This window comes from Manacus vitellinus, unplaced genomic scaffold, assembly GCF_001715985.3.
Source record: "Manacus vitellinus isolate BGI_N305 unplaced genomic scaffold, ASM171598v3 scaffold_16_pilon, whole genome shotgun sequence".
In the NCBI taxonomy this organism is placed as follows: Eukaryota; Metazoa; Chordata; class Aves; order Passeriformes; family Pipridae; genus Manacus; species Manacus vitellinus.
In genome coordinates this window covers 15,293,672-15,312,356 of record NW_021939189.1, presented here as the reverse complement: position 1 = coordinate 15,312,356, position 18,685 = coordinate 15,293,672, and the positions used below count along the sequence as shown (strand labels likewise).

Here is an 18,685-nt window from a genome sequence, read left to right as displayed (position 1 = left end):
CTTTTCTTAGTTTCCCAGAAGGTCTCTCTTCCACATTTTAGAGATGCGTGAATGTTTCCCTCTCCTCAGTCATGAGAGAGCTGGGCTGGTTGAGCCTGGAGAAGAGAAGGTGAGGGGTGTTGTGGTGTGTGAAGGCGTCTGTGTGGTTTGTCAGGGGCTGTGGTGAGGCAGAAAGAGCCTGTTGTACTCGGGGCAAGAGAGGCTTGTGAGAGGTTTGCAGTGTGGGACTTGTCAGAGAGGGCAGGTGAGGCTGGGAGAGGGAGGTGTGTTGGTGCTTTGAAGGGTGGTGTGATTGCAGAGGGCGTGGAGGAGGTGAAGGGAGGCTGCAGTTGGTGTTGGATGTGGCGGGAGGTGGAGAGAGAGGTCTGAGGCTGAGGCTGGTGCTGAGTGTGAGGGAGGCTGGTGAGAGGGTCAAGAGGTGAGGTGTGCAGGAGGTCCCATGGTGTAAAGGTGAGCACTCTGGACTCTGAATCCAGCGATCTGAGTTCAAATCTCAGTGGGACCTTTCTTTACTTTAGCCTTTTGGCTCCCTCAGGCCTTCCCTCAGCACATTTGACACTGAAGTGGGGACCTCCCAGTAAAAACAGCTCAGGCATAGGAGACTGCTCTGGCACTGTCTGCTTGGATGGTGGACACCTCCAAAGGCGGAGTCTGTACTACCCACTCTGGCCAGCTCTGTCCCTTGTTTGACCATAATGACAGTATGACAGGGTTACTCTGTGGCATTACTTGTATTTCCACCCCAGGGCACTGCTTCTTTCTCTCTGCATTCCTCCGAGACATTTCTGTTTTCCCTGTTACTTTCTTTTCCTTCCTCTGAAATCAGTTCAGGGAGCTACTGACAACTGGTAGTGTCCCATGATAAGGGGTGTATTTGCTGCCATGGGAGACGGAAGGGTCTTCCTGGCAGAGCAAGTGGCTCCCTGAGGGAGGAGGAGAACAGAGGACCATGACTCTCCAGTGATGCTGCACAAAGGGTTTAATGAGAAGGAGCAAATGCAGTGACACAGAAGAGAGACCAAGAAAGGCATTTATGGGGGTCAGGGAGCGAAGGAGATGGGCCTATTTCCCAAGGACAAGCTCCATACGAAAAGCTTACCATTCTGATTCTGCTCTTCCTTGTGCAATTCCAGCCCTACAAGAGCAGTCCCTAACTCTGGCACCCTCCCTCCGTCAGCAGCACTTCAGCAAAGCAGAAGAGAAGGAGCCCTTTCTCAAGGAACTCAGAGCAAAGCAGAGGCAGAGGAGGCACGGCAAGGCTGCTGTGCAGTGATGAGCAGTGGGCACAGGTCCCTCCTGCCAGCTGCGATGAGGACTCTCAGCTCATCTGCAAGATATGGCCAGGCTACTGCTGCTGCACAGGCCCAGTCTTCCTTCGTGCTCCAAAGGGGGTGATCCAGTGTCTTCAGCAGTTCATGCTGCAGCGGGGGATAGGCAGACACAGCCCGGACCCCCCCAGACCAAGGGAGCCCCCAGAAGAGATGGGAACCCCTGAGGAGCTGAGGGAGCTGCCAACAGCAGCTGACAGAGAGGATCCCACGGCTGTGCTCTGAGGGAAGGAGGTGAGGATGGGGCCTGGCAGGGTTACCACTACTGGGGAGGGCTCAATGTAGACGGTGGAGTCAGCGCAGCGGGCGTAACAGGGCTCAGTGCAGCTGCTGGCGAGTGGGGTTGGGCCACAGGGGCCGCAGGGGCTTTGGGGACAGGGTCTGCAGCAAGACATCTCTGGGTGAAGGAGGCAGAGCTGGAACACAGAGCAGGGAGCAACAACCTCAGGATCAATTTGTCTTTTTCCATAAACTCCCTCCACACAGACAACATGTTTTAAAAGCACACTCTGTGCCTACAACTCCCACAACCCTCATCATGCCATTCAAGTGAAAAAGCACAAGAACACTGCCCAGGTTTATGAATAGGACCCAGGAAAGTGGGTTTAAGGCACCTGTGAAAAGATTGATCACAGCTCATCTCCAGAATAGACTTGGCTGTGTTAGAGATGACAGGGGTTGCACTGAACCATTTCCTTCCAGCATTGAAGGTGCAAATTCTGCTGGACAGATCCCTCTTCAGCTCTGACCCCTTGATCCCCTTTTGCTGGCACTAAACCCCCAATTCCCAGCTCTCCCCAGCCACCACCATGAAAAAGCTGACAGCCCTTCAACAACTCCCTCTCAGGGCCAAGCTGAGACTCCCAAGGATCAACCTGAGAAGCCACCACAAGAGCTCTTCAGCCCACAGAGAGAGATGGAGCAGACTCAGGCTTACCTCGTTCCTCGAGGAAAGGGAGGCAGGAGAGGAGGATGCAGAGCCTGCAGCAGCACAGCCTTTTATGCTGTGTCCCTGAGCCCTGTGGGGCAACAAACATTCCTTGCCCATGAAGCATCTAAACACCTGGGAGTCACCATGTGCCAACACCTCATAGCTGATGAAGTCCCTGCCTCTTTCATGTCAGATATTGTTCTCTGGTTTCACACACAAAATATGAAAATGATTCAACTGTGTCCCAGCTTCCAAAGACCGCTTTACTTGCAGGTCTCAGACTACTGTGCCAGGTCAGTTGAAATGGGTTTGCATAATATCAATTGCCTTTTTCACTTCTCCTTCTTGATAGTGAGCGTGGTCCCAGTCACAGTTACATTCAGCCATGAGGGACACCTCAGGTCAGCTCTCAGGAGCTTTCAGTGCAGGCACTCAGGCTCAGAGGGACATTTCTCCCCACAGGTCATCACAGACATACAGAAGAATGTGAGTGACTTGAGGCAGAAAGTCCAAAGTGCACAACCCCATATGGGGGAAGAGACTCATCTCTCCAGGGAGGTGGCAAGGAAAGTCCATGTTCAGCTGTAGGATGTACACTGCAGGAGAAGTGATGGCCAAGGGCAACTTGATTATAACCCTCAGGCTGTAGCACGGCCTGATTTTGTGATCAAAGAGATGCTGTGTCCTTCCCTGAAAGAGACCCACACCCCAAGTGACCTGTTTGGATCAGCGTGTTCACCCAGAGGCCAGAGGCCTGGATGGTCAGCTTTGGGGAAGAGGCTGAGGGCAGGGAACACTTAGCTCTTGGCTCTTTGCCCTGGGTCAGGGATGGCTTGGCCCATTCCATGCCTTTCACATTTCAAAGGGACACTGGATCTGTCTCCCAGGGAACCTGGGAGTCATCAGGATATGGAAGAGTTGGGAAAAACCCAGAGCTCCAGGAAAGCCTGAGTCAGCCAGTGTGGACTTCAGTGGACACAGTGCCTCAGACTTGGGCATTCCAGGGATAACAGAGCTCATATCCTCCAAGTTCTGCTGTTGTCAAGGGCATTTCCAGACCTTTGAGCCCAATTGCAGGATCAACAGGTGCTTCTCTGCAATCCCCTGCATTTGCTGCCTCCCAAGGCTTTGCCTTTTGGTGGCTGCTCAAGGGCCCTCGTGACTCAGGGTACCCCAGAAAAAGCCCAGAAGGTCTGCATGCAGCTCTGGAGCTCTTGTGCTCCTACCAACTGCTCTGGGCAGACCAAACTGCCCAGGTACTTCAGAAGACTCTGGGCCTTGTCCCGGTGACTTCGAAGCACTGACACCGTTTAAGAGGTCACTGTCTCTTGAGCAGCTCTCCCAGGCCTGTCCCTTCTTTTCCCCCAGAGACAGCTGGGATCTCCTTTCTGGCACCATGGGATTGTTGCCTCTTGCCCTTTTGCACTGCACCTCTCAGGAGCGTTTGGCTTCATCCTTTCCAGCACCTCCTGGAGGTGGTGGAGGCAGCAGTTGCATCCCCTCCTCTCCAACTTACCCGTCTCCACCAGGTTCCACAAGCCCAGTGCCCTCACCCCTGATGTCAGCTGCTCCTGCCCTTCTGTTCTCTTCTGTTCTGCCTCATCCTCTGCCAGTCCCTCTCTCCAGGAGAGTTCACCACTCCCTCTCTTGTCCCTGGGGACACAGAGTGGGGCACAGCCATCCAGATGTGGCCTCTGCAGTGCCATGGAAAGGGCACCATTCCTGAGGGCATCAGATCCCAGGGTTATGGGGTGAGCTCTGGAGAGGGACAGTAAGGAGCTGTCAGGATCAGGAGTGAAGGCTCCACACAGGACCTACAGTGCAAGGGACTCTGTTGGGACAGACTTTCTCTCCTCTTTCCAGCCTTTCTGACCAGAAGGGCTTAGTACTCCCTGCTCTGGAAGGGGAATGCAGAGCAAGGGGCATTCCCTGCACACAGCCCTGTGCTCTCCATGGGGCCATGGCATGTGCTCAGCAGTGCAGGCAGCCTCAGTGGCATCTCCTGGTGGCCCAGCTGGGAGGCTCAGCTGTAGAAACCATTCCCACCTCCTGGTAGCACACAGGGGCTTCCATGCAGCCCTGGAAGAGCTGCCCAAGAGACAGGGACCTCTCTGACACTGGCAGTGTTCAGAGGACGATGGGACAAGGCCCAGAGCTTCAGGAGGTGAGTGGGAAGTTTGTCCTGCTCTGAGCAGGTCCAGAGCACTTCCAGTGGTCCCTCCTGACCTCCACTGTTCTGGGATTCCCTGCACCTCCTGGGCCCTTGGAGCAGCCACCAAAAGACAATGTCATGGAAAGCAGCAGCAGCAGCAGCACAGGATTGCAAAGACATTCCAGGTGTTTTGGGAATTGTCCACAAAGGTGTGGAAATGCCTTTGACGAAAACAGAAATTGTGGAGGCATGAGGCTCCGTGCTCTGCTGTCCCTGGAATTCCCGAGTCTGGGGCACTGTGTCCACTGAAGTCCACACTGGGTGACTCAGGTTTGCCTGGAGCTCTGGGATTTTCCCAACTCTTCGAGATGGCGATGACTCCCAGGTTCCCTGGGAGACAGATCCAATGCCCCTTTGAAATGCGAAATGCATGGAATGGGGAAAAGCCCTCCCTGATCCAGGACAGAGAACCAAGAGCTTTTGGCTCCCTGCCCTCAGCCTCTTCCCCAAAGCAGGCCACGCAGGTCTCTGGCCTCTGGGTGAACACGCTGAGGAAAACAGGTCAGTTGTGGTGTGGGGTTTTTTTGGGAGTGAATGAGAGGTGGGACATTCCTCTGTGTGCTCTGGAAATCCCAGTCCCCATGGGCAAGAAGGCCCATGTGCAAGGGGAGGCAGGAGGGCAGCCTGCAAAAATCAAGACCACTTAGCTGCTCAAAAAGGCCAAAATGCTTAGGCAGTGGAGGCAGAAATACACATCTGGGGATAACTGGGGATTCTCCCTCTCTACTCTGCTCTCCTGAGACCATACCTGGGCTCCTGTGTGTGGCCCTAGGACCCCCAGCAGAAGAAACACATGGACCTGATGGAGTGGGTCCAGAGGAGGCCTCAGAGCTGATCAGGCAAGTGGAGCACTTTCCCTGTGAGGACAGGCTGAGAGGGTTGGGGTTGTGTAGCTGAGAGAAGAGAAGAGAAGGCTCCCAGCAGACATTCAGTAAAGCTACAGAGGAACATTTGGTCAGGGTTTGTAGTGATGGGACAAGGGGCAATGGTTTTAAACTGCAAGTGGGTAAATGTAGATTAGAGATGAGAAACAAATTGTTTCCGCTGAGTGTGTTGAGGCACTGGAACAGGTCTTGCACAGAAGTTTGGGATAACATTTCAGGGGGCTGGAACTCGATGATCTTCAAAGTCCTGGTCATCTCTAAATAATTCCTAGATTGAAGAGACAAATCTGTGTTGTATGAAGTGGGAGCACAACATTTCAGATGAAAGAGGAAAGGACTTAATCAGCAAAGAAGCCTTACAAGTGATGACTACCAGGTGTTTTGATGTTTCATGGGCAAGGAATGTTTGTGGCCCCACAGGGCTCAGGACACAGCATAAAAGGCTGTGCTGCTGCAGGCTCTGCATCCTCCTCTCCTGCCTCCCTTTCCTTGAGGAACGAGGTAAGCCTGAGTCTGCTCCATCTCTCTCTGTGGGCTGAAGGGCTGTCATGGTCACTCCTCAGGTTGATCCTTGGGTGCCTCAGCTTGGCCCTGACACAGAGTTGTTGAAGGGCTGTCACCCTATTCATGGTGGTGGCTGGGGAGAGCTGGGAATTTGGGAATTAAGCGTTTAGTTCCAGCAAAAAGGGATCAAGGGGTCAGAGCTGCAGGGGGATCTGCCCAACAGAATTTGCACTTGCAGTGCTGGAATGAAATGGCCCAGTGCATCCCCTGACATCTCTAACACAGCCAAGTCTGTTCTGGAGATGGACTGTGATCAATCTTTCCACAGATGCCTTAAACCCACTGTCCTAGGTCCTATTCATAAACCTGGGCAGCCTTCTTGTGCTTTTCCACTCATAGGCCATGATGAGGGTTGTGGGAGTGTTAGGCACAGTGTGCTTTTAAAGCAAATGGTGTCTATGTAGATTACTGTAGGAAAGAGAGACAGACTGATCCTGAGGTTGTTGCTCCCTGCTCTGTGTTCCAGCTCTGCCTCCTTCACCCAGAGATGTCTTGCTGCAGACCCTGTCCCCCACGCCCCTGCGGCCCCTGTGGCCCAACCCCACTCGCCAGCAGCTGCACTGAGCCCTGTTACGCCCGCTGCGCTGACTCCACCGTCTACATCGAGGCCACCCCGGTGGTGGTGACCATGCCGGGCCCCATCCTCACCTCCTTCCCTCAGAACACAGCNGAATGAGAGGTGGGACATTCCTCTGTGTGCTCTGGAAATCCCAGTCCCCACGGGCAAGAAGGCCCATGTGCAAGGGGAGGCAGGAGGGCAGCCTGCAGAAATCAAGACCACTTAGCTGCTTGAAAAGGCCAAAGTGTTTAGGCAGTGGAGGCAGAAATACACATCTGGGGATGACTATGGCTTGGGAGTGCAAGGGGGGGATTAGGAAAGTGAAGGCAGAGCTGGAGCTGAACTAAACTATGGACATGAAAAATCACAAGAAGGCTTTCTTCAGGTGCAGAGTACAACAAAGAAAGATGCAAGAAACTCTAACTCCACATGAGTTAAACAGGAGACCTGGTGACAACCAATATGGAGAAGGAGGAGATACTCAACAGACTTTTGCTTAGGTATTCAGTGGCAGGTGCTCCAGCCATGCCAGTGATTGACAGAATCCAAGGGCAGGGAGTGGCAGAAGGAAATGCAACCCACTGTAGAAAACAATCAGTTTCAAGACCATCGAAGGAACCTGCATGTGCACAAGTCCGAGGGGCCTGATGAGATGCATGTGAGGGTCCTGAAGGGACTGGCAGAAGAAGTTGCTAAAGCACTTTATATTTGAAAAGTCTCAGCACTGGAGAATTGAGAAGTGGAGGCCAGGCAGTCTCACCTCTGTGCCTTGGCAAGGTCATGGAGCAGCTCCTCCTGGAAGCTGTGCTGTGACACCGAGAAAAGAAGGAGCTGATTGGTGCCAGCCAACAGGGCTTCAGTAAGGGCAGTCATTCCTGAGAAGAGTAGTGTCCTTCACCTGATATGGGTTTAATGAATTTTTGTCATTGGCTTATATCACTGGGGGATGAGGGAAGAGCGACTGATGTGCAAAACATGGAAGAGGACCCTGCACAACACCCTTGTCTCTAAACTGTAGAGACATGGCTTATCTGGCTGGGACCCTCAGGGACTAAGGAATTGGGTTAATGGAATTGGGTTGTGATCAATGGCTCAATGTCCAAGTAGAGATGAGTGACAAGAGTTGTTCCTCAGGGATTGGTTTGGAGACCAGGATTATTTAAGTCCTTTGTCAGGGACGTGGAGAGTGGGATTGAGTGTATCCTCATCACGTTTGTAGATGACATTGAGCTGAGTGGTGTGGGTGATACTCTAGAGGCAGGGATGGCATCCAGAGGGATCTGGAGAGGCTGGAGAGGTGGGTCCGTGTAAACCTCATGAAGTTCCAAAAGGACAAGTGCCCTGGTCAGGGCAATCCCAAAGATGGAGACAGGCTGGGCCAGGAGTGGATTGACAGGAGCCCTTGAGAGAACAGCTTGCAGGCTCTGGCTGTTGAGGTAGTGAACGTGTGCTGACAGCCCAGAAGCCAATAGTATCCTGGGCTGCATGCAGAGCTGTGGGGCAAGGGAGGGGATCCTCCCTCTCTACTCTGCTGTCCTGAGACCATACCTGGGCTCCTGTGTGCGGCCCTAGGACCCCCAGCAGAAGAAACACACGGACCTGATGGAGTGGGTCCAGAGGAGGCCTCAGAGCTGATCAGGCAAGTGGAGCACTTTCCCTGTGAGGACAGGCTGAGAGGGTTGGGGTTGTGTAGCTGAGAGAAGAGAAGAGAAGGCTCCCAGCAGACATTCAGTAAAGCTGCAGAGGAACATCTGGTCAGGGTTTGTAGTGATGGGACAAGGGGTAATGGTTCTAAACTGCGAGAGGGTAAATGTAAATTAGAGATGAGAAACAAATTGTTTCTGCTGAGCGTGTTGAGACACTGGAACAGGTCTTCCACAGAATTTCGGGATAACATGTCAGGGGGCTGGAACTTGATGATCTTCAAAGTCCTGGTCATCTCTGAATAATTCCTAGATTGAAAAGACAAATCTATGTTGTATGAAGTGGGAGCACAACATTTCAGATGAAAGAGGAAAGGACTTAATCAGCAAAGAAGCCTTACAAGTGACGACTACCAGGTGTTTAGATGTTTCATGGGCAAGGAATGTTTGTGGCCCCACAGAGCTCAGGACACAGCATAAAAGGCTGTGCTGCTGCAGGTTCTGCATCCTCCTCTCTTGCCTCCCTTTCCTTGAGGAACAAGGTAAGCCTGAGTCCTCTCCATCTCTCTCTGTGGGCTGAAGGGCTGTCATGGTCACTCCTCAGGTTGATCCCTGGGTGCCTCAGCTTGGCCCTGACACAGAGTTGTTGAAGGGCTGTCACCCTTTTCATGGTGGTGGCTGGGGAGAGTTGAGAATTGGGGATTTAGTTCCAGCAAAAGTGGATCAAGGGGTGAGAGCTGCAGGGGGATCTCTATAGCAGAATTGCACTTGCAGTGCTGGAATGAAATGGCCCAGTGCATCCCCTGTCATCTCTAAGACAGCCATGTCTTTTCAGGAGATGGACTGTGATCAGTCTTTCCACAGATGCCTTAAACCCTCTCTGTTGGGCCCTATTCCTAAAGTGGGACATCCTTCCTGTGCTTTTCCACTCATAGGCCATGATGAGGGTTGGGGGAGTTATAGGCACAGAGTGTGCTTTTAGAGCAAATTTAATTCCTACAGATCACTGTAGGAAAGAGAGACAGGTGGATACTAAGGTTTTTTCTCCCTGCTCTGTGTTCCAGCTCTGCCTCCTTCACCCAGAGATGTCTTGCTGCAGACCCTGTCCCCAAAGCCCCTGTGGCCCCTGTGGCCCAACCCCACTCGCCAGCAGCTGCACTGAGCCCTGTTACGCCCGCTGCGCTGACTCCACCGTCTACATCGAGGCCACCCCGGTGGTGGTGACCATGCCGGGCCCCATCCTCACCTCCTTCCCTCAGAACACAGCCGTGGGATCCTCTCTGTCAGCTGCTGTTGGCAGCTCCCTCAGCTCCTCGGGGGTTCCCATCTCTTCTGGGGGCTCCCTTGGTCTGGGGGGGTCCGGCCTGTGTCTGCCTATCCCCCGCTGCAGCATGAACTGCTGAGGATGGCACAGCATCCCCTTGCTCCTTGGCAAATGGGCTCATCTCTGTCCCTCCCTGACCCCTGCAAATGCCTTTCTTGGTCTCTGCTCTGTGCCACTGCATTTGCTCCTTCTCATTAAAGCCTTTTGTGCAGCATCATTGGAGAGTCGTGGTCGTTTGTTCTCCTCCTCCCTCAGGTTACCAGCTGGTCTACCAGGATGAGCACTGGCTGCTGTCCTGAGCTTACCATCAGGTGCAGAAAGAGCTCCCTGAGCTTAGAGCAGTGCATTTCTCTACAAATGTGAGCTGAACTTGGACGAGTGTGTGAGTGGGGGCACCCCAGGGTATCACCCCAGGCTGCCTTGTCAGAGATGCTCTTTCAGGTATCCCAACCTGATGGTTCTCAAGCTCCCAGAGACATCCCACTCAGAGGGAGGTGCTGGCACAGCCTACAGCAGTCCAGGAGACCTCAAGGGATGGCTCTTTAGAGGGTGCCAAGATGCTTTCCTTTAGTCAGCAGGAGGTTCCATCCTGCCTGCAACCCAAGTCGATAACTCCTAGCAACAATGTCCAAGACATTTGAGAATTGTTTCCAAAACTGCAGCAATAGTGGTGGTCTTCCACTTGGGCTCCAGTTCAGGCAGGGAATGCTGGAAGGCTGTGAGGGGCTGACTGATGATCCTCTGTCCCCCAGCATGGTTGCAAACCCAGAGGTCGATGAATCGAAACCATCCTCTGCTAAGACCCTTTTGCACCGCTGCTGCCTCACCCCACAACTTTTCCCCTGCGCTGCTGCAGCTCTCATGGCACCCACGCCCATGGCCCTGCTCTGCCTTCTGCCCCTGCTCCCTCACACTGCCATCTGCTTTCTCCTCTGCTTTCTCAGGTGCCAGCACTCCCCACATGCCTCTCAGCAAGGCAAGGGTTGGCATGGAAAGGTGAGGTCACAAGAGGAGCCTGTCTAAAAGGAGACAGAGAGAGGGGTTCTACTAAAAAAAGTCCCAGAAAGCACCAGGGGTGTTGGCAGCAAATTCCTCTGGCTCTGCAAGCATGGGACATCCACAGCAACTGCTGGCAAAAGCAGGAGCCTCCAAGCACAAGGTGTCCATCCGGCAAGGGACGCATGGAATGATTGGGAAGTGCTCCTGTCTCAGCTTGGGATGGGCTCCTTGTAGGCTGAATCCAAGCTGACAGAGAACATGCTGCAGAAATCCTTCTAAAAGGCACAACTCTCCTGGGGCTGTTCTGAGACCTGGGTTGGCTCAGCTCCTGCTCTGGATAGCCTGTGGTGGGCTGGCCAGGAAATCCTCTGAGCTCAGCAGCTGCAGGATCTGCTCCAAGCTGTGTCTCTGTAGCTCCAGCCAGCCAGTTTTGGGCACAACTCTCCTACCAAGCTGTGAGGATGCTGCCCCCCACATAACCACCTGCTCATAGTGGAAATCTCTGATGCTCTGGTTCTTGTGTTTCCAGGCTGAGTCACAGCTGTGCAAAGAAAGGCCTTGCTGCTGTTTCCTAGCTGCCTGCTTTGACAAGGTCCAAACTGCTGTAAACCATGTGGCCTTGGCCTTGGGAAAGCACTCCAGCCAGACTGGCCCCTCTCCTCTTGGCCTCTGCCCCTCCTTAGCCACATATTCAGAGGTGTTCAGGAAGACCTGCCTGTGAGCATCTCCCAAAGCAATGATGCTCTATGGGTGGGCTGCAGGGAATGGCAGAGATCCTGGGCAGGATATAGGGGACAGAACCAGCAGGAATCTTCTGCACTTCCCACTCCTCCCCCTGCTCATGGGGTCCTCCAGGCAGCCAGCCACTCTGCAAGGCTGCTGATGGGCATGCATATGTCACACCTATAGACTGTTGGGGGTGGTGGGAGATTCAGTGCCACTGAACACAGGCTGCTGGGCAAGGCCTGTTGCTGGCCTGAGATGTGGTGACAACACCCGAGGTCAGTATCCATGCACTGAACAACTCTCTGGAGATGTGCATTCTGTCACATTACACCAAACACTGTCATGAAGGAAACCTGCCTCACCCAGATGGTGGAGTCCACCCACTTCACGTGGCAAGGGGAAACCTTCCTGTGTCCACTTATACTCGTGAGGCACATTCTTCCCCAGATGGTTAAGAAGAGGAAGGAAGCAAGGAAAAAAACCTACATTTTCCACTCTGTCTCTCAGACAAAGGCTTGTGAGCAGTGCTGGCCGGAGCAACAACTGTGCTGAGAAGCAGCACCTCAAGTAGGAGAGCTGATGCAGTGTGCTGACAACCTCTGGGCAGGCATATCTATCTGTTGGTGACTTTAGCCTATGGTGAAGCTTCTCAGAAGCAATGGGTTTTTGAAAGTGTCATGGCTTATAAAAAAAAAGGATGTTTTCACCTTTGAAAAACAGTTCAGCTGAAGGTGAGGTTTTTACACTAAAATGCCATCTGCCACTCACCTCACCCCATGCTTGTAGCCTGAATGATACACTTTAAATATGCACTGACAATGATACCTGTATGTGAGTGAGTATCATCTTCCTCAGTCATAGATACACTGTTTGGATGTGCTGTTTCCCAGGCTTGGTTATCCCTTCACTGGCTTAACTAAAACTGCCTCAGCTTGTTCTCTGCCCGAGCAACAGTCACCATGGCACAGGGCAGGTGGCAGGAGGAAGAGATCTCCCGTACTCCATCAGCCTGCCACCAAGTGACACTGTCTGCCTTTCCCCAGAGAGCACCTGCCATCCTCTTCTGCTCACCATGCACACTCGGTAGAAGACCAAGCAGGAGTCCATTCAAAAGCGGCTGGCCCGCAAATGAGACAAGGGCAGAGTGGAATGGCTGAGCAGGAGCCTGTGCATCAACCCGTAGAGAAAATCTCCAGCCCCCCGGCACACACTGGCCAGGGGCAGTTGCAATTTCAGGAGAAAGAAACACAAGGAGACTCGGGCTGTGATGAAGCATTGCTTTAATGCAAACAGAAAGGGCTTTGGGACAGGAGGGGGAAGAGTGCTGAGCACGAGAGGGAGAGGGCTCCACAGGACATCACCCACCCCTTGCAGCAATGGGATGCAGAGCACCTGCAAGGCGCTCCTTTCTCCCCATCACAGCTAGAGCTGGTGAGAATCGCCCCCCATCCACAGCAAGGGCAGGGGAAGTGCTTTGCCTTGGTCAGGGCTAAAGCTCCGGAGCCTGGGAGGGAGGAAGGGTGAGGGGCTAGCTGGGGATAACAAGGAAAGCATAGGAAGATTAAGAGCAAGAAGTGCACAATGTCAAGGGATGACACACGGCTCCTGTGCGTGGAGGGGAAGAGGCAGGAGCCCCACACACTGTGAAACCACAGGCATCTCCCCCATCCTGGATCCAGATCGTGTTTGTTCGTTCCTGGTCGTCCTTCCCAACGTGAGGGATCCACCGTCCCTACAAGCAGGGATTGCACAAACGCAGGGACCCACAGAGACCGCTCCCAAGGCCTGCAAATCTCCCAAATCCAAGGGAGCCCCCAGAAGAGATGGGAACCCCTGCAGAGCTGAGGTTGCTGCCAACAGCAGCTGACAGAGAGGATCCCACGGCTGTGCTCTGAGGGAAGGAGGTGAGGATGGGGCCCGGCATGGTCACCACCACCGGGGAGGGCTCGATGTACACGGTGGAGTCAGCGCAGCGCTGGACACAGGGCTCGTTGCAGCTGCTTGCAAGGGGAGCTGGGCCGCAGGGGCCACAGGGGCATGGGGGACAGGGTCTGTAGCAAGACATCTCTGGGTGAAGGAGGCAGAGCTGAAACACAGAGCAGGGCATGAGCACAACATGGAAGCTGAGGGGAGACAACAGATCAGAACATCAAGTGCCTGCGCAAAGAGCCCGGTGCGGTTCAGACTTACCTGGCTGACAGGGGAGATGGCAGTGAGGGCAGTGGATGGCAGCTGTGGAGACACAGGGACTTTTATACCCTGTCTCCAAAGCCTTGGGGGGCCCGAAGCATTCTTTTTGCATGAAGCATTCTCCTGACTTGCAGTATTTGCTTGCAACGTGCTCCTGGATGTTTACACATTTCCCCCTTTCATCAGAGAGGGTTTGCTCCCATTGAACACGTGGGCAAGAATAAAGGTGCCCTTTGAAGTTCATCAATCGTTATGCTGCTTCTTAAAGCCACGGGTCTTGTTGTCCATCTTGTCTAGGCTGCCCGCAGAAACACACAGTGGCATTGCTGGCCACGCACATTCCTGGGGCACGGTCTCCACCACCGCCCTCCCACACCACACACTGACCTCAGGCACTCAGGAGTTCAGCACCTGAAGACACCTCAATGTTGGTTCCGGCTCAGGGCCTTGGCCTGCCCAGCAGAGACTCATTGGCTTTGCAGTTGTCTTTAGACATTTGGGCAATGATCCACCAGAATCTTTTTTGACCCATCCTCTGCCCAGCTCTTGCACTCTTCTGCATCCAGTACAGGAACTGTTTCTTCTGATCCTTACACAACAGAAGCACCTGGGAGCTCTGGTTCCTAGCCTTCCCCATATCCCAGAGAGGCTGTTTGCCTCCAGGATGAGCATGAGGAGAAAAACAAAGCCATTTTGGCTTGGCTCAACCTCAGACAAGGAGTCATAAGGCCCTTCAAACATACCTTTCATAGACTTGTTTTTCAGTAAACAATAAACTCTCTCAGCTGAACTCATATGCCCAGAGGGAAGAAGAAAAACAATGGTTATATTGTCTAGGAATAACACCTTTCCCATCCAGGAGTGAAACAGTTGGACAGTCCTCATGAGAGTGAGCAGTTCAGCTCTTTGGACTGCCCTTTGATGTTTTGCTGATGTCCATATGACTTGGACAGTGGGTGAGCCACAAGGACTGATAACCACAGGCCACAGTGAAGGCATATGTCAACAAGTGGGGTGCTTCAGGTGCTGAACTCCTGAGTGCCTGAAGTCAGTGTGTGGTGTGGGAGGGCGGTGGTGGAGACCGTGCCCCAGGAATGTGCGTGGCCAGCAATGCCACTGTGTGTTTCTGCGGGCAGCCTAGACAAGATGGACAACAAGACCCGTGGCTTTAAGAAGCAGCATAACGATTGATGAACTTCAAAGGGCACCTTTATTCTTGCCCACGTGTTCAATGGGAGCAAACCCTCTCTGATGAAAGGGGGAAATGTGTAAACATCCAGGAGCACGTTGCAAGCAAATACTGCAAGTCAGGAGAATGCTTCATGCAAAAAGAATGCTTCGGGCCCCCCAAGGCTTTGGAGACAGGGTATAAAAGTCCCTGTGTCTCCACAGCTGCCATCCACTGCCCTCGCTGCCATCTCCCCTGTCAGCCAGGTAAGTCTGAACCGCACCGGGCTCTTTGCGCAGGCACTTGATGTTCTGATCTGTTGTCTCCCCTCAGCTTCCATGTTGTGCTCATGCCCTGCTCTGTGTTTCAGCTCTGCCTCCTTCACCCAGAGATGTCTTGCTACAGACCCTGTCCCCCATGCCCCTGTGGCCCCTGTGGCCCAGCTCCCCTGGCCAGCAGCTGCAACGAGCCCTGTGTCCAGCGCTGCGCTGACTCCACTGTGTACATCGAGCCCTCCCCGGTGGTGGTGACCATGCCGGGCCCCATCCTCACCTCCTTCCCTCAGAGCACAGCCGTGGGATCCTCTCTGTCAGCTGCTGTTGGCAGCAACCTCAGCTCTGCGGGGGTTCCCATCTCTTCTGGGGGCTCCCTTGGATTTGGGAGATTTGCAGGCCTTGGGAGCGGTCTCTGTGGGTCCCTGCGTTTGTGCAATCCCTGCTTGTAGGGACGGTGGATCCCTCACGTTGGGAAGGACGACCAGGAACGAACAAACGCGATCTGGATCCAGGATGGGGGAGATGCCTGTGGTTTCACAGTGTGTGGGGCTCCTGCCTCTTCCCCTCCACGCACAGGAGCCGTGTGTCATCCCTTGACATTGTGCACTTCTTGCTCTTAATCTTCCTATGCTTTCCTTGTTATCCCCAGCTAGCCCCTCACCCTCCCTCCCTCCCAGGCTCCGGAGCTTTAGCCCTGACCAAGGCAAAGCACTTCCCCTGCCCTTGCTGTGGATGGGGGGCGATTCTCACCAGCTCTAGCTGTGATGGGGAGAAAGGAGCGCCTTGCAGGTGCTCTGCATCCCATTGCTGCAAGGGGTGGGTGATGTCCTGTGGAGCCCTCTCCCTCTCGTGCTCAGCACTCTTCCCCCTCCTGTCCCAAAGCCCTTTCTGTTTGCATTAAAGCAATGCTTCATCACAGCCCGAGTCTCCTTGTGTTTCTTTCTCCTGAAATTGCAACTGCCCCTGGCCAGTGTGTGCCGGGGGGCTGGAGATTTTCTCTACGGGTTGATGCACAGGCTCCTGCTCAGCCATTCCACTCTGCCCTTGTCTCATTTGCGGGCCAGCCACTTTTGAATGGACTCCTGCTTGGTCTTCTACCAAGTGTGCATGGTGAGCAGAAGAGGATGGCAGGTGCTCTCTGGGGAAAGGCAGACAGTGAAGTTATGGTGAACAGGAACAATAGGGTTTCTATCACTTGGGAATCATTTCCTCTCAGTAACACTGACAGTATTTTTGCTGAGGTAACAAAAGTGTGAGTGGGTTGTGGATATTGTTACAGCTACAAAAAATATTCTACAGCAAGAAAAGAGACAGAAGAGGTTCGTTTTCATCATGACTGCACTGATTTATTTTTTTTTCCCCTTCTCTTACTAACAAGGTCTTCCTTGCACATGTATCATCAGTCCCTTGTTGCTATTGTGCCCCATGGAGTGTCTCCACCCATGGCATTAATCCCCAGAGATCATTAGCAAGGTTTGAAATCCATGCTTGGTACAGTTCAGCTTTTATCTCTGTCTGTGTGTCTCTGTGAAAGTTGAGATTGACCAAGAGGGAGTTCACTCTGAAAGGGTTTCTATCCAAGATGATGTTTTAGTGAGAGTAAGGGTTTAGTAATAAGACTCAAACTACAGAGTACCAGATAATTAATTAATATTTCTGATACTGACATTAATTGTGCCTTAACTCCCAAAAATAACAAAGTTACTGATGCAGACACCCTTAGACAAGGGCCTGAATGCAGATTGAAACCTACTCGCACCTAATACGTTCACAGCTTGGAAAACAGCTCTGGAAAAACTGGACACATGCTGAATATTATGTGCATTGTTTCATCTGTAAGTAACCAGATACCACTGCCATGTGTATCAGCATTATTTTGAACATGGAAAATGGAGTTCTTAATCAATGCTCTTAATCAATGGCTAGTAAAAGATTATTCTCTATTGTTTCTGTTCTTGAGGTGGAAATTATATCTTCACTCAAAGTATTTAATAAGAAATAATAGTTTGCTGACTAATCCTTGTGAAAGTTTGTAGTCCTTCATGAGAGAACATTTTGAGAGGATTCTTATTTGTACCCTTATATGTGTATGGACCATGCAAATAATTACCTACATTTTTATAAAAAAAACCATGTGTGCATTAACGAGTGGAATATTCAATGCAATAATCACTGTTGATTATGTATATAAGTTTTTATTTCTTCCAGCAAAAAGCAGATCCTTGGTGTGTGTGTGTCTAAGTTCATAAACTGTATACCTGTAAGTATATAATTTTATGATATTGATTAGTATGAATTATACTTTTATATATTTGTGCACATTCTTATACATATATTTGTGTGCAACTGGACTATTTGCAATGTATTCTATAACTGTCAGTGTCAAGTTTATGAAATAAGTGTTAAAACTTACATTTCATGAGAGAAAGAGTCCAGGAAAGTACAGGGTAAAAAAGACAGAACTGGTAGTGATTTTGATGCTGTTCCCAAAGATTTATTTGAGAATCCTAATCTTTATAAATTTTAACCACTGAAAGTTATCATATTCTGATACTGATATTTTCCTTAGCAGACAAATCCTAGCTCTTTCCGAGAGATGACAAATGTTACAGCAGTGCTGGAATTCAAGCTACTGGGCTTCAGCAGCAACCCATACTGTCAGATCTTGCTATTCATGGTGGTTATGGTTATTTATATTCTCACCATCTTAGGAAACATCATTATTATATTGGTGGTGAAACTGGAGCCAAAACTTCATTCACCCATGTTCAGATTTCTCCAGAACCTCTCTTTCCTGGAAGTCTGTTACACCACCACAATTGTACCTAAGATGTTGTCCAATCTGCTGGCAAAGAGGAAGAGCATCTCTTTCTCAGGATGCATGGCACAGCTTTACTATTTCGTTTCCCTGGGAATTACTGAATGCTACCTCTTGGCAGCGATGGCATACGACCGATTCCTCGCGGTCTGTCAGCCCCTGCAGTACAGTGTGGTCATGACTGACGAGTCTTACACACGTCTGGCTGTGGGCTCCTGGGTCACTGGTGTTTTCACTGGTGTTCTGCCCTGCCTGATGATCTCCAGGTTGCATTTTTGCAGCTACAACCTCATTGATCACTTCTTCTGTGATATCTCTCCACTGTTGAAGCTCTCATGCTCAGACACCACTGTCACAGAAGCTGTCATCTTCGTGATCTCTCTCCTGGTCCTTCCCAGCTGCTTTCTTTTGACTCTGGTTTCATACCTCTTTATAATCCTTACCATCCTGAAGATACCCTCTGCTTCTGGAAAAAGAGTAACCTTCTCCACCTGCAGCTCACACCTCATGGTGGTGACTATATACTATGGTACAACGATTTTCATATATGTCCGTCCCACCTACGGCCTCTCCTCAGACCTCAATAAAGCTGTTGCTGTGCTCTACACCGTGGTCACACCCCTTCTGAACCCAGTCATCTACAGCTTGAGAAACAAGGCATTCCAGAAGGCCTTGGAGAAAACACTCTTCGGACACCATCGCCTTCATTCTTCATAATTTGGGAACTCTTCAATACTGACTTTTTGGTTTTGACTTTTTGTCTTGTTTTTTGGGGGAGGAGAGGTTGCTTGTTTGGATTTGGGGGGGGGTGTATTTTTTTTGTTTTTTTTTTTTAATTCACTTATTCAGAATAAATGTCATTCTGTTTTTCTCATGCATCACTTGGGGCACATGAAAGCAGTCTAGTGATATAGAATAGAAAAAATGTATATGCCTTTTATGAGGAAAACATATCTCAAACCCACATTTTTATTGTTACTGCACAATAGTTTACAAGAAGTTAATGTGATATAACAAGAAAAGCAACCTCAGCTGCGCCTCGTATGGCCTCTCTAGATCCTTCA

The 18,685-nt window shown here is 51.5% G+C and overlaps 2 protein-coding genes and 1 non-coding gene across 3 annotated transcripts; all 3 read left to right on the top strand.

The window, feature by feature from the left end:
- Positions 1–433: 433 nt before the first annotated feature.
- On the top strand, positions 434–505 carry TRNAQ-CUG. Its single transcript has one exon. It is a non-coding gene; the product is annotated as a tRNA-Gln (tRNA).
- Positions 506–8,436: 7,931 nt separating this feature from the next.
- LOC108639078 (feather beta keratin-like) lies at positions 8,437–9,543 on the top strand. The gene is made up of 2 exons (XM_018069546.2): positions 8,437–8,663; positions 9,186–9,543. The coding sequence occupies exons 1-2, from the start codon at positions 8,547–8,549 to the stop codon at positions 9,522–9,524; spliced, it is 456 nt and encodes a 151-aa protein (XP_017925035.2). The 5' UTR covers positions 8,437–8,546; the 3' UTR covers positions 9,525–9,543.
- A 7,856-nt stretch (positions 9,544–17,399) lies between these two features.
- Positions 17,400–18,338, top strand: LOC103760619 (olfactory receptor 11L1). Its single transcript, XM_008927149.1, has one exon. The coding sequence runs from the start codon at positions 17,400–17,402 to the stop codon at positions 18,336–18,338; it is 939 nt and encodes a 312-aa protein (XP_008925397.1).
- The last annotated feature ends 347 nt before the right edge of the window (positions 18,339–18,685 follow it).

Coding starts and splice junctions, on each gene's coding strand:
- LOC108639078 (XM_018069546.2), top strand. CDS start 8,547: ATGTTTCATGGGCAAGGAATGTTTGTGGCCCCACAGAGCTCAGGACAC. Junction 8,664..9,185: donor CCCTTTCCTTGAGGAACAAG/GTAAGCCTGAGT, acceptor TCTGTGTTCCAG/CTCTGCCTCCTTCACCCAGA.
- LOC103760619 (XM_008927149.1), top strand. CDS start 17,400: ATGACAAATGTTACAGCAGTGCTGGAATTCAAGCTACTGGGCTTCAGC.